Raw genomic sequence first — 16026 nt, forward strand, 5'->3', positions numbered from 1 at the left:
CAATTAATGAGGGAGATCTGATGGTCCACGTATTTTTGAATTTCTGAAATTTCATTTTAATTACATTTTCTTCAATAATTCATATTAAATTCAATATTGATCCAAAAAAATACGGGACTTTCACCAAAAAATTTCAAATATTTTTCTCTTTCATATTCTGAATTAAAATTATTTTTTGGATCATTATTAATATTTTTCATGAATTAATTGATTTTTCATTTCTTTTTAATTGTTTAAAAATATTTTTAAGTGTCCAAAAATTATGAATTTTTTTCTCCAGGGTCTATTGACATTGTTTGACCTATGATAAATCTCATGGCCATTTCTTTGGTGTTTTGATGAGATTTTAGGAATTGGACAAAACATATTTGAATTTAATGCATTATTTTATTATTTTTAATTGTCTAAATGCCATTTTAATTGTGTTGACCATTTGTATTAACTTGTTTGAGTTTATTATTTGTTGTTGGGCCTTGGTCAAGGTTGATTTGACTTTGTCAAGTTAATATCATTGGATTTAGGGGATTGATGGAATGTACATTCCATCTCCCAAAATGAATGAATGATATTAATTTGGTAAAAGTCCTCCTTTGACCAATTTGTGATCTCATTCATCCCCTTCCCCTTCCTCTAATTCCTCTTCTTCATTCATTCATTTCCCTTTGGCCAATGACATCTCAAAGTCCTAATGCTAGTTGATTGAATGATTAACATGAGTATGGATGAGATTAGGTCACACCTTTTGCATATTTTTTGTGTGTGGTATGTTTAATGAGCATAGTTCATAATACTATGTCTCCAACATGCATTAACACCAAAAGTCTATTGCTCGGCCTCAAATAGTTGTGACTACTACATAAGTCCAATTGCGATTGCTTAACATAGCGCTAAATTTGTGACACAAAAGGCATAAGCATTCTAGTTAGTAAGATTGTAAGTCTCCCCTCTTCCATGGTATTGTGTGGAAACTTGGCCTTCTTTCCTTCCTTTGGAAGATGTTTTGGTTCAAGGATCCATGCTTGTGGCAAGTGGATTGAGTATTCTCCAAAGAATGTTTTGAAATCAAAAGCAAAACAAAGCTAACTACTAACTTACTAACCATTAACTTTTAATTTCAAGCTTTTACTTTAATGCAATTTACTTTTAGCACTTTATATCATTTGCCATTATACATATCATCCTAATGGTTTATGTTAATGTAATTTTCACTTTGTCAATTTGGACCATATTGTGTGATATATTTTGTTTTGTGTTACTTTGCTTGTTTGTGTGGTCTTTGACCATTAATGCATGTAATAATAACAAAAACCCTAAAAGACTTTTGAGTGGACTGTTGGTTTAATCTTGCCCAAATGGACTTAGAATTTAGGCAACATTCCTTTGCTAATGGACTTGGCCAATGCCAACTTGTTGAAGAACCAAGTGCTTACAATTTGAATTTCATCTGATACATCTTTGAAGATCTCTCTAAGATTCATCTGCAACTTGATCATTTGTGAAGCTATTATTTTGAACCTGTGACTTGTGGAATTCATCTGTTGCATGGGCTATTTTGAAGAAGATCATGAAGTGGATAAGCTTGAATGATGCCATCTTTATTTGATGCCTTTGCTCTTCAAGTTTGATATAATTGTGCATTTGTGTGTTGTTTGATACTAAAAATCCAAGGGAATTCTAGGTTTCTATTGACATACTTGTCTATTGGATTGCTACCCATTTGGTCAGATCTTTTCAACTCTAAACTTTTAATTTTTGTGCATAGGATAGTCTTTTCATCTTCTCCCCATTTCTTTAATTTCAAAATCTCTCCCCCCATTTTCAAAACCTTCTTTGTGTGAACTATTTTTGTTCCAAACTTTGACCACTTTTGCAAAAAAAAAGGATAGAAACTTTGGCCTTATGCCATTGCCTTTTCAAACTTCTTTTCTTAAATCAAACTTGTAAATAGACTTAACTATACTTGACTTAAACTTTCAAAAGGCCAAAAAGAATTAACTCATTCAAATCATTTCCAGGCCTTTATGCCTTTCAAACTTAAATTCTGTTAAAAATCAACCCACTCATTTTGAAATTTATAGCACGAACTACGAGGTTTTGATCCCTCATTTTTATGTTAGTACGTAGGCACAAGACCGAAGGTCTTGTCAAACACAAAAATATAATTAATGAATTCTTTTCTCACCCCCCCCCCCCCTCCCCCATTCTATTTATTTGTAAACATCACTTTGTACAAAATACATACGCACACAAAAAGGGCTCCCTAGGAGTACCTAGGATACTTTGGGTGTTAATACCTTCCCTCTGTGTAACCAACCCCCTTACCTGTGATCTCTGACTTTTATTAGTTTTTTATTTGAAAACTTCTTACTAATTGGGTTTTGTTCGTACTTTTTCCCTTTTCCCTTGAAAACAATAAAAGCGTGGTCGCGACTCTTGTTAATTGATTTCTAGCTTGTCAATAGCTTGATGATCATGAATTTCCCGCTACAGGTACCAAAGAGTGAAATTATTTTTGTTGCAAATATGCTAAAGGGAAAAAGCAAAGCAACAACCGTTGTTCCAGGACAGTGGTTGATTACAACTTACAACAAAAAGAATACCTATATTCCAAATCCTGACTCTGAAGGAGGAAGGAATTGTGGAATCTGGAAGAAACCAGTAAGGAAAGATTACTGGTACTAGGAAGACCGAGGTTGTCCTAAAGTGTTGGTGCTTATACTCTTGATTCATTTCTGAAGTTCATCCATCTGCTTTGGAATCTAAGAAGATTCCCGATGGTTTTGTGAAGAGTATTGTTGGAACAAGGTTGTTTCTAAAGAACAATCTCAATAGCAGAACATAAAATGAGTAAAGAAAGGTATGATTATCTATGTTTTTTTATGCAGCAGTTTCTAATCAGTTTTAGAGGAGCTTATCTTTTTATGAAAGAAGAATTACATTTCACTGTGTGAATTCTACTTCTATCAGAATGACAGAGAATTTTATACTTCATCAATGTCAATGCACCTTAATATGTGCTTACACTTGATTGGAATAATAACGTCTGATGATGTCCAAAAGCTACTATGATCATAAGCTCTGAACCAACATTTGATGTATCGCCTATGAACCATCTCAACCTCTGAAAAACAATATAAGGTTAACTACCTCTAATATGCACACAAGTGGACAAAATTATTGTATATACCTCTAGTACATGTCCTCTTACATGTCATAAATCTGGAATGTCTTCTGACACTTGAATTATTGTCGAGGGTAAAAGATCTTTTGATCTTTATTGTGTTTGTCTCAGTTAATATGCTTCTTGCATGTTTGTTTATGTATTTCTATTTTTTAATTAGAAATTATTTTACACTCAAAATCACTTTATATATCAGACGCACACATTCTCTCTCTCTCTCTCTCTCTCTCTCTCTCTCTCTCTCTCTCTCTCTCTCTCTCTCTCTCTCTCTCTCTCTCTCTCTCTCTCTCTCTCTCTCTCTCTCTCTCTCTCTCTCTCTCTCTCTCTCTCTCTCTCTCTCTCTCTCTCTCTCTCTCTCTCTCTCTATCTATCTATCTATCTATCTATCTATCTATCTATATATATATATATATATATATATATATATATATATATATATCACTTCCCACACTTTTTTCTCTCTCTAACTTCCTATGAAAAAACCCTTATAAGAAAACCTAGAAACCCTAAAATTCTTTCTACAATGGCATCCTCGTCTACTTCTCTATACGCTCACATGATTTTCGAGTCTGACAAAAGTATGACTATAAAGCCCAAGACTATGGATATTAATCAGAATGATATAAGCTTTTGGTGGAACAAATTTTTGACTTCAACTCCTTCAATAAAAATGGGTTTGACCTATGGAGCTACTTCATAGTACAAGATTGGTCTTCAGTATTTGATATGTTAAACGAACTAATTACCCTCATCTAGTAAAAGATTTTTGGGTAAAAGCTGGAATTTTTTATGAATATGTTGCGCTTGTGGAGTTAAGTCTATTGGTACATAATGACAGTTCTTTGAAAGGAAAGAGTAGATAAGTAATGGGTTTGAAGAAGTTTGAAGAAATAAAAATCAGATAAAAAATGATGGGTGTTAATGTTATCATCACTCATAATACGATTGCTAAGCTTTTAAAAGCACCAAACTCTGAAAGGTTTGTTTTGAATACTAAAGAGAATATTCTTGAAGCTGAAGCCATCAAAATATGTTTATTTGAATGATATGGAGATTTGTGTTCTTCTGACTTTGGAAAGGTTAAGAACATGAAAAAGGATTTTAAGCTTTTAGTCAAAATTCTTATTAGTCGTCTGATCCCCAGAGAAGGCAACACTGGTCAGATTTCATGGGATCAGAAGTACTTCTTATTCTACCTGAAGAATGAAGATAAGATCAACCTCTCTACCTATACCTTCAACCATCTTTGTGAGTCTATCAAGGAGAGCACTAAGCATCACAAGAAGAATGTGCCTTATGCAAGACTATTGTTTGAACTATTTTATCAGGGTCATCTAATTGATGCCCTTAAAACTTTTCTTGATAATGAGGATTCGGAGGAGATCCATGGGAACATTATGTATGCTTCTATTCTTGCAAACATGAAGGTTCTGAAGAAAATTGAAGTGGTGGCTTTAAAAGTGCCTCTCTCAGTTAGATGTACTAATTATTATTATCTTGAGGATTATCCTATCATCACCAAGATGGACAATCCTAAAATAATCATATTATACATCGAACAAGCATTTAAAGAAGGAGTGGTTATAAGATACAAAGACTTACCTGAGAAACCTGCTGAAGTACTTAAATCCTCTATTAAAAGAAAGTATGTTGTCTTAGAATCTCAGAAGGTGGTTTAGAATCCTTCTAAAAAGGAGGGAGATTGAGAAAAAGATTGAAGAAGTCATTGCATCTACTGAGTTAATGCCTTCTAAGACCAGAAGTGGAAGAACTTCTCTAAAGGAATCTTCTTCTGTCTCTACTGATGCACCTTTAAGGAAGAGGAAATTGAGGAAGATAGTTGTTCCTGATGAGATTAAAGAGAAAGAGGAAGAATAGGTTGTTGGTGTTCCCTTGGTGAGAAGGAAGTTGAATGCATATGTTATAGTTCAGGAGAATGTTATTGAACCTATTTTTAGGGGTTCCCAATTGTTGGCCGCTGCTCTATTGGATCACGTAGAGAAACATCATGAAACCTCTAATACTATGGTGGAAGATGTTATTGATGTTAGAATTGTTCTAGAGATTGCTGAGGTTCAGACTGCTGAAGTTATTGTTGGGTTAAATTATCTTGAGACTCAAGCTTCGGGTATTCCTGAAGAAGTCCTTTCAGAAGCTATTGTGGAAGAGAATCTAGCTCCATCAGAAGCTCTGAATACTAGTATGACAAGTATAAATCTGAACTCTATCTTTGAATATGACTTTGATTATTCAATCCTAAACCATAAATCACATATACCCTCATAAAATACCTCTCCCAATCAATCTCCAAAACATATATCACTCCATGTTGGTGTGTCCACTAAAGTTCAGAATCAGTTAATTCTATTTTCTCCTTCTAAACAACCACCACCTATGAATACCATGCTTGAACCTCCCATAGATGTTTCTAGTGGGAAAGCTTCTTCTTCTAGTTCTGAGTCAGAATATGATGGAGATGGGTTCAAATCTCACCTTAACCTCAAATCTGTAAAACCTTCACATGTGATCATAAAACCTATTCAAGCCATCCCTATTCAAACATTCTCTCCTCAAAACCTACCATCTAACCAAACATGTTTTATTTCTGAAGTTGAACATGTAACCTTAACCCAACCAGAACCTACTTCTCCACCAGAAACTCAACCACCTCAACCATCACCTAAATCCACACCTCATAAAGAACCTAGCCACGTTCATGCTCAAATCCAAGTCCAAATTACATATGAACTTCAGATTGAAATTGAACAAATTGTTAAGGATCTATCTCTAGTTCAATTTGCATCTGAACCTAGACTTGAATCTAAAAAAATCCCCTTTGACCTTCTTCATCCTGAAACTTCACTAAACCTAATTGTCCAAGATAACCAATCCTCAGGCCCTTCACAAACTAACACTTCATCTCTTCCACATGTTATCCAAACCATCTTGGAAGAAATTAAATCTATCTTTCTTAATAAAGTGCAGGATTTAGTTTATGAGAAAACTTCAACTTCTGACCCGACAACTTATACTGCTAAGTGGGATTCTCTCCAAACCTTTGTTATATTAGTTATTCAGAATCAGAAGAATGCCACTTCAGAATCTGTCACCTCTTTAGTAGAAGATAAAGGCTTTTAGAAGCAAAGTTTTCATTTGTTGCTACTACTCAACAAGCCATGGCTATCAAGAAAGATGAAATGGATGAGAGGATGAAGTTTATGGATACCAGACAAGACATCATGGATGTTGATCTTAGAGTTATTCTGGATCTTCTGAAGAAACCATAGGCTTAGGATTTAGAACCTATTTTGTGTTTTATGTTTTCATCTTCTTGAAACTGATTCTTATTAATGATAATACTTCTTTGAAATCATATATGTTCTTGCTTTCTGTCTCACTTTCTTATGTGTGTTATACTATGAGCTATATTCTTTGGGAATATTTATGTCTTCTGATAAAATTAAAACTTCTTTTTAATTTGTGCTCAATTGGTTGAAACCTTTTTTCTTCTCTGACGATTGGATCATTGAAAAGGAATAAAATGACTATTCAGTAAGTATCATTGCAAAAAGATTCATATTTTATTAATTTTGAAAGAAGAGTACAAGAGGATTGATCTACATAATTTTATCTAAATCTGAACACTATCCTTGAGCACATAAGGACGTTTACCATTCTATATTTCGCTTCTTAGAACTTTCATCAAAGTCAAAGTAAACAATTTTCTTTGGCACCTTCTTATTCTTCTTGGAAGCCTTCTTCACCCTGAGCGCCCCCTTAACAGTGGTTGACCCAGAAGGATGGGCTTCTTCATTTATCAGTTGCTGGTGCTCCACACCCGTGTTGATCTCTCTCACAATTTTGGTCTCTATTGAGATGGTGACTTTGGCTGCTTTAGAAGGAGCACTCATATTGATTAAGAAGGAAAAGAGTTGGATGAAGATGTGAGAATTCAGACTATAGAAGTGTGATTTTATAGAGGATCTTGAGTGTCTCTTAAGTTGCTTATGGAGGTTAAATCACATATTCTCCTTAATGAAACTCTACGTCTTCTAGCTCATTATTGCAATATTTACTTTTGATGGTTCATATTCTTGGAAACTGAAAGACGTGAGTCTGTCCGTCTTGAGAAATGGAGAAAAAGTTTCAACCAATCTAAGCCATTTCTCTTTCCTTTGAAAATTGTGATTAATTTTTTGGAAGTGCAAAAGCTATTTTTAAATATTTTAAACAAAATTTAATTCTTCCCACATATTTTTTCTCAAATATCTTCTCTCTCTCTCTCTCCTTATATATATATTGACATATATATTGACATGTATTTATTCACTTTTTGTTGATGGTAAAAGGGGGAGAAAATTATGGGAGTATTTAAGAGGATTTAAGTATTTTTAAAATGCTTTTATTTACCTCAATCCTCATCAGGACATATTTTATTACTTAAATTAGAACATATATGTTTATGCTATCAAGATAAGTTTAATTAACTTGGATAGGATTTAGGGGGGGCTTACAAAACTCGACCTTTGGACTATTAGACTCATGGGGAGCTTACAAACCTCAGACTCTGATGTTGTCAAGTTAGTTAAACTGACTAACCATTATTCTTAAATACATTTGTTTGTCATCATAAACAAAGGGAGATTGTTGGAACAATATTTGTTCATTTCCCTTAGATTTTGATGATAATAGAGTACATAAATGACAATTGGGTATACTAACATATGTTCAAGTGTGCAGGATCATAAAGCTTAAAGTATACTCAGAATTGATCTTGTTGAAAGCATTTGTTGAAAAGCTAAATGTCTCATATTTCGATGGATCAGAATCTGATGACTCTGAATGATCAACTTCTGAAGGTTCATACTCTGATTATGATTCTTCTACCTTTGGTGGCAACTCTGACTCTGGAGACCTCGGCCTAAAAAGCTCAGCCTCTAGTCTATACTATGACCCCATAGCAAACCTATCTTGTCAACACCATACTTAGGGTAAAACTCAACTAGAGTCCCATAGTGCAAGGCTCAAGAAAAGTTTATGTGACTTGTCTAGTCTCGCCTTCCTCGTCTAGTTTATACCTAGTATGTAGTGGACTATGTTATTACATTATGGTTGAAAATCTTAACAGGATTTGTCCTCCAACGACTCTTTCTTGGAGCTGCTGCATTTCAAAAGGTTCACATGTGCAAACAAATTTTCAATGACTCTTTTATCTGCCTATATAAAAGGGATATGAAGATTTGAAGAAAGGTTACGATCATTAAACATCTTAACAGAACACGTTGAGCTAAAGTTTCATTTGTTTATTTGCACAAGCTCTTGAGATTTCTTATCTTTGTATATCTTAGAAATCTTAAGTGTTAAGTATCAATGTGATTGTTGTAATACTTCTATACTTCTAATTGTGTATCAAAGTATATTTGTAATAATTTCTACTAAATTATTTGTTTAAAGTAGAGGAAGTCTCTTGCAAGGTTGCTTGAGGAGTAAAACCTCTTTCTTGTGTTCTTGAGCAATGAAATCTCTTTCCTGTGTGCTTGAGTAGTGAAGTATCTTTCTTGTGTGATTGAGTAGAGGTCGCTTGTAGGATTGCTTGAGCGGAAGTCTCTTTCTAGATTGATTGAGCAATTGAAGACTCTTTTTGATTTGATTGATCAAAGTTGTAATCAGGATTGAGTACAGTAAAAACTCTTGTGGGACAAGGGGACTAGACTACTCTTAGTTTAGGAGAGGAAACAGGATAAACTCTGTGTGTTGATTTACTTTTTCTTATGACTGTTTACTATTTCGCTGCAACCTAACTTTGTGTTCAGACTCTAAGCCTGTTCAGATTCTAAAGTTGTTCATCAAAAGTAGAAAAAAAAATTAGCATACACAATTCACCCCCTCCCTTTGTGTATTTTTCTAACCTTCAGTGAAGCTTATTGATAATGTTGAAGATCGCTTCATGTGGTGGAGGGATAAAAATGACTTTTAGGTTAAAGTGAGTTACAAGAGGATCTTTGAAGTTAGTGTTGTGGTGCCTTATGTGGATCCTTCGAAAGCAAAGGCGTTAGCTTGTTTATTGATATCTAAAGTTTCGAGTAAGATTCATATTTTTGGGCGGCATTTACTTCTTAACAAATTGCCCATGAGAATGGAGTTGGCGAAACGAGATATTATTGAAGATGCACACAATGTGGTTTGCCCTTTATGCTTTGTGGTAGAAGAGGACATTGATCATTTGTTTGGTTCTTACCCTTTTTTCTAATCTTATTTGGTCCAAGTTGTGTGAGTGGGTTGGAGTGGGCGATGTTTTTCCTATGGGTTCTTTGTTGCATAGACTCTATGGTATTAACTCCGCAAATTCTTCTTGATTTTTTGGTTTAAGTTTTTGTTGGTCAATTTGATCTTATAAGAATACAATCTTTTTTAAAGGGAGTTTCGTAAGAACTTGGATGTTATGAGCATGATAAAGATGGAAATGGTTCAATGTTTTATTTAGAAAAAATAGGAAATTTTTTGATCGGATTGGTGTTATAATTCCCTAGAGTGTTGGAAGTAGACGGTAATTCTCGTTTCTTACTTGAGTTTTATCGTTGAATCGTTTTGTTTTTTTATTGGATATAAAAGGGTGACCACTTCTCGTGTCTCTATTTAATTCCATGTTCTCTTTCTCTTATAAAAAAAATCTGCACACTACCTGTTTGGTGTAATGTTTATCATGACGCAAAATTAAAATGGATGGAATGCATTGACAAGTAGGTAGTCGTTCAAAAAATAAAGTACCACTTGTCAACGTGAATGATAACGTGTCCATTGGACGACGCAGGAAATCATGAGGGACATTATTGTCATTCGACAGAATCCCACTAAACCAAATTGGTCACAGTCAACAATACCATGCATCCTACAACTGCACCCAACCGCTTGCAATAGTCTATCAAAATTGAGTTGATATCAACAAAAACAAACTCTTGAATCTTTCTATCTATCTATAATACTATTTTATATTTATTCCAACGCTATTATTTTATTTTATTTTATTTTTGAAAAGTGTGCCACTGATTTTTGAAAACTCATTTTTATGTTCCTTTCTTTTTCTATGCACATCTTTTTGTTTGGACCCCCTTTGATGCGTTTCAATTTCAACATGGAGTGATGTCTGGACGGAATTCTCGCTTTGCGTAGCTTTCAAGTCTTAAATTCCTATTTTTGTACTGTATGTGATCAAAAATCTTTCTCATGAACTTGCCTATTTTTGATTCTTTTGTTGTTTTTGTTTTTTTTTTCTTTTGCATGTGTTGAATTCTGTGTGCTTAACGTTTTGTGATTCTCGGTACTGAAAAAGGTTTGAGTTTAATGGTTTTTTTTCTGGATTGGATATTGTTAGTGTTAGTGTTTTTCATTGGTTATGCATGCAATGTGTTTGTTTTTTCTTCTCAAAAGAGGTTTTTAAATGAAAGATTCTAAATTGTGTTTGTTGTCACCGTTGTGCTGTGATTTTTTGTATTGCATGACCCCCATTTGCAGTTGCTATGCCATTCCAGAGATTTCTTGAACCTAGCAATTGTAATTTGGACCGATTTGAGCGACGTGGATAGCTTTCTATTTTGAGTTTTATATGCTATAAATATGCGATATGATATGATTTTAGGTGACATTTTTAATGTTTTATGCTATAAATCTCTGTGATTTCACTTTTTTCCTAATTGGTTGACCAATATGGCATCAAGAAGTTCAGTTTTGGTGAATAACCTGAATAAAAACTTCAATGATAGTGGATGCATTTAGCTCTAATGTTGGTACACTTCATGCATGCCTGGTTATGCATATGCTTTTCATTCTTGATTTTGATTCCGATGATACCTTTTCTTTTTCTTGGTAATAGAGTTAAAGCTATGCATAATATGTTGAAATTCAGATATGTCTTTGCAAAATCAGTGCACACTGTTGATTTGTTTGAACAATAGCGATCTGTTCAAATTCGGCCACGCAATAGCACCTCCATAACTGCTATTAAACAATACTGGTTATTCTGTATTTTGCTACATAAACAATGCTCATTCTTCAAGAAAGATTGCTAGCTAAAATCTTTAATTGATACGTGATAGGTTTGTTTTTGTTTTCATCTAAAGGGCGTTGATGGATAATGTTGTTGAAGAAGAAGCTGCATTCACCAAAGCCCTTGGAAGAGGGCCTATATTTTGTTATGGCATGGGACACATGCTCAATGACATAACTGCTGCTTGTTGGTTCACCTATCTATTATTGTTCTTAACGGATATTGGATTTTCACCAAGGTGCAATATATGCTCAACTTGTTTCTATTTAAGATTTTGCACTTGTTCTCGACTAGTGTAGTTAACTTTTGTGCAATTGCTTGTTAATTGAGGTAATGTAATACTGAAATGGAGGGTTCGAGAAAACGTTTACTGTTGTTTGTGGCTTCCACATAGAGTTACCTTTACATTTCTTTCTTCATTTTCACCATTTCACAGGAATGCAGCTATTGTGATGCTTTCAGGTCAAGTGGCTGATGCATTTGCCACTGTATTTGTTGGTGAACTGGTATTTAAACAATCTTTTTCTTTTCTTTTTCTTTTCACACCAGGGAAATGCTTATATTCTTCCGTCACTAAGAACATTCGCGTGTTCCTAATATAATCATCTTTTATAACATAGGTAACAGATATTTGTTTTGGAGTTTAAGCTGAGTTTACCCAATGTTTTCTAGCTACATGATATCATCTTATAAAACCTTAATTATTGCATAAAATTCTGGCTCAAATATAGTTATAAAACCATAACTATTGTGTAAAATTTAACTATAAATCGTTATGTTCACTTAAATTCTTCAATTGCATCATCCAAACACTCTTATTTTAATTTTTGTGAGTTTCAACATTTAGTTTGGATGTACACGAACTGAACACCATTTGATTGAGCTAATGCTAATCTAGCTTTTACTTTCTTATGATTTTAAGAAACTTTAATAGTTTGTCACTCTGTCTGGTTTTGGTGCTGCTCTCTTTTTCCTTATCTGTTTTTTTTCGCTTTTCAGATCTTATTTTGATAGAAACGCTTACTTCTGTTATCTTGCTTGATAGATAGACAGATTTGGACGTTTCAAGATATGGCATGGTGCCGGATCTTTATTGGTGGCTATTTCATTTTCTTCAGTTTTTGGTCGTTGTCTACCATGCACAATTCTTACTTCTGATTCAACTGCTTTTGAAACCGTGAGTTACAGCGTGTTTGCAGCAATTTTCAACTTGGGGTGGGCTGCTACTCAGGTCTCACACATGTAATAACTTTTCTCAAATTTATCTTTTTCTTTTGTAAATGTTAGGAATAGCTGATTTGAAAAAGCTTTCTGTTTTCATTTTTAATTTCGATATTGGTCTCTTAGTGTTTGGAATCACTCTGCATCATTTTCTTAATGATTTGTACACAAAACCAAAAAGGGATCATTTTTCAATTAAAAAGGAAAAAGGAAAAACAAAAAAAGCAATTTCTCAAACCTATGAGAACATAATTGAAAACATCAGTGTTTCCTTTCAAAACTGTGATTTATGTGATTTTCATTTTAATTGAAAGCAAACATTGTTTTCTAACATTTGTTATTAAAATGAAAATGAAAAAGTTTTCTCGAACTAAGGGCCCGTTTGTTTTGCCTTTTTTTAAAAACGATTTTTATAGTGTTACATATTTTGATATAAAATAAATTTACAAAGAAACTTTTAATAAAAGTTTCAAATGAAAATTTGGTTGGAATAGTTATTCTTAAAATGTTATTTTAACTATTTCATAATTTTATCGAAACTTTTTTTGGATATCAAAATTTTAAAAAATCACTTAATTTTGAAGCTATTTCAAATAGTTTTTCATAAAAATCATTTTTGAGATATAACTTTTTGAAAAAATTGTGATTTTGACTATGTTTTGATATTCAATAATGTATATTTATGTTATAGAATGACAAATTTAAATTCTTTTATAAAAAACAAATTTAAAAAAACTTCTAATATTTTGAAAAACATTTTTGTAGAATCCATTTTCAAAAATACAAAGAAAAAATCCATTTTTTTTAAGTCAAAAACATACTGGCCCTAAATAGTCCCTATCCAATCTGATATATATGTGATTTCTGTCTCAAGATATTGTCTTAAAATTTTTTGTTTAGAATTATCATTCAAATGAATAGATAAGGAGTAGTAAATGAAAAGCACAGTTTCCCAGCCCTTCAATTTAAAGTCATGTTCATTATGGTCTTCCTTGAATTGTTTCATGAAGGTCCATGGTGAGTTGCATCACGCTGAACGCAACAAGCAGAGTCGCATTGGCTAGCTGTCGCAATGCTTTTACCATGGTAAACTTCTAGATAAAGTTATTTATAGATATAAAAGAAATAGGTTGCATGTTCGTATTTATTACTAACGCATATAATTATATCTTTATAGGTTGCCAACCTGAGTTTATATGCAGTTGCTTTGATAGTTTTCACTGTCGTCAATGGAAAAACGTATGCTAATGTTGAGAATCAGGTATGTTTACGATGTATTTTTTTTTTGGATCTATCAATGAACATACATTGTTGAGTATACTCACTTTGTTCTAATTTCAAATGAGCAGTACCGTTGGATTGCATATGTCTCGATTTTTATAGGATGTTGCTTTGTGGGCATATTTCATCTTGCGACGAAAGAGCCCAGGTGTGCTTCGAGGTCCATTGTTTCGCTATAAAAACTGTCATATAGAATAGGCTGCTTCATTCCTTTAAGTTATTGTGAGAAAGTGAATTTTATGTTTTCTTCTTAGTTTGCAAATGGACATATATGGAAAGGCTCGTGGGAGGATTTCATGGGCTTACTGGTTCAAGAGAGTTTTATATTACCAAGTTGCTATTATTTATGTACTCACGAGATTAGCTCTCAACGTTTCTCAGGTTACCATATTTTTCCTCTCTTTATTTTATGTGTTCATTATCTTGGAAGATGAGAGGCTTAATATGTTTCACAAATTGAATTGAATTGTGTTTGAGGAAGACACATTTAGGAACACAGTTTGAAGAAAACTGAAACTTCATGGCTGCGTTGAATTTCCAACGAAAGATAACAGATAGATAAACAGTTTAATTAAGTGCGAATGGCATAAGCATTTATTATATAAGTGATTATGAATAAGCAATTTCTATAGCAGTTAAATAAATTTTTCAATTTTTATAAACTACCCTAGAGCGATTATGGAAATAAGTTAAAAACAGTTCATGGACATAGTATAAGCTGTTTCCATAAGCTTTCCGAAACAGTCTCACTAGTCTTTATATGCAAGTAGATAAGTTCAAATAATTTAATTCAAAGATGCACTATATATATTTGATAGTATATAGAAACTTGATGGAAAATGAGTTATTTTTCAGGCCTACCTTGCTTTCTATGTGATCAATGACCTACAAATGGCTCAATCAGCCAAAGCTTTGGTACACAACAAATTCTGTCCATTTTAGTCATTTCATTTTTTATATGATTATACAGTTTGAAGTTTGAACTACGATGACACTCATAACATTATTTGATGATGATTGAATAGGTTCCTGCTATCATATACATCAGCAGTTTCATTGTATCTATCGCATTACAGGTTCGCGTCTTAAATATCTATCCTTAATTGATAGATATATATTTTTCTTCAATATATTTTGATTTTGTCGATCTCCGCCATTAAATTTGTTTACTCTTTTGTAGGAGATTGCATGGACAGGCAAACTTCTCAAGGCTTACTTCTCTGCTGGATGCATTCTTTGGATTTTGTGTGGCGCAGTGATCATGCTTTTAACGAAGCATATGAGTTATGCCATGTACATAATTTCAGTATTTATTGGCATAGCAAATGCCCTCATGATGGTATAATCTGATTTTTACTTGATTAGATGTCTATAAAGAAAAAGAATCTTCTATCGTTTATTTCGGTTGTTTTGAAGACCATTTCTCTTGTCAATAATAGGTAACTGGTGTAAGCATGCAAAATTTTCTAATTGGAGAGAATCTTAATGGCTGTGCTTTTGTTATTGGATCATTGAGCTTTATGGACAAAATGTCGTGCGGGATTGCTTTATATATTCTTCAGTCTTATCAAAGTAAGTTTCTTAAATTCCTTTTATAGATTGTATCATGCTTTTAATTATTTTATTGTACACACATAGTACACTAAGTCTCCACTAGCGCAGAGTTAGTCAGAGTCACGAGTATGGTTCTGTTGAATCCGGGTTTAGATCCGGCCCAACTTATGTACACTTATAAATTTTCAAATTATGAATGCAGATGTCTCTCCACATCTCTTGGTAATTCATCAGTTCCCACCTTCAATCACAAGGTTGGGCTTGGGTCTTGTTCCTTCTGTTTGTGCATTACTTGGTGTGATAGTAACTTGCACAATGGATTTCCACCATCCTTCCAACTCCTTGACAGCACCACTGGTGGCATAGTTCACTAGTGACATAGTTGTGTAGATGATGAAGATAATTACCATCTCTTCTCCAACCTAGATAATGGTGTGAGTCACACATGAAAATTTCATCTGTTTTGACTCATCAAAAGTTTAACTTTTCTGGCAAAGTTGTGTATATTTATTGAATTGTCGTTAATTATTTTACTAACATGTAGTGATGTAGTGAAATGTATTTCATGTAACAGAATATCTGATTGAAATGAAAGATATAGCATAACTAAAAAATATATATAACAATGGAGTACTAAATTTTGTGTTAGATTAAAAAGAAAGTACGAATAAAGAGCGATTTCTTGCTACAGTTTTGCATTTTTCTTTAAAGAAAATATTTTGAAGCAACAACACTTACAAGTTGA

General features: G+C 33.2%; 1 protein-coding gene across 6 annotated transcripts; it reads left to right on the forward strand.

The window, feature by feature from the left end:
- The first annotated feature begins 10116 nt into the window (after positions 1 to 10116).
- LOC127134715 (uncharacterized) lies at positions 10117 to 15969 on the forward strand. Of its 6 annotated transcripts, none has more exons than XM_051061821.1 (13): positions 10117 to 10382; positions 11275 to 11463; positions 11662 to 11731; positions 12271 to 12467; positions 13457 to 13532; positions 13624 to 13707; positions 13796 to 13875; positions 13982 to 14108; positions 14583 to 14642; positions 14753 to 14803; positions 14908 to 15066; positions 15167 to 15299; positions 15484 to 15969. In XM_051061821.1, the coding sequence occupies exons 2-13, from the start codon at positions 11306 to 11308 to the stop codon at positions 15645 to 15647; spliced, it is 1359 nt and encodes a 452-aa protein (XP_050917778.1). In that variant the 5' UTR covers positions 10117 to 10382; positions 11275 to 11305; the 3' UTR covers positions 15648 to 15969. The 6 variants fall into 6 exon arrangements, with proteins under 6 accessions (XP_050917778.1, XP_050917780.1, XP_050917779.1 ...); XM_051061823.1 differs by having other exon boundaries at positions 11299 to 11463; XM_051061822.1 differs by lacking the exon at positions 10117 to 10382 and adding an exon at positions 10398 to 10511 and having other exon boundaries at positions 11299 to 11463.
- The last annotated feature ends 57 nt before the right edge of the window (positions 15970 to 16026 follow it).

The sequence above is a fragment of the Lathyrus oleraceus genome, chromosome 1 (assembly GCF_024323335.1).
Source record: "Lathyrus oleraceus cultivar Zhongwan6 chromosome 1, CAAS_Psat_ZW6_1.0, whole genome shotgun sequence".
NCBI classification, from domain to species: Eukaryota; Viridiplantae; Streptophyta; class Magnoliopsida; order Fabales; family Fabaceae; genus Lathyrus; species Lathyrus oleraceus.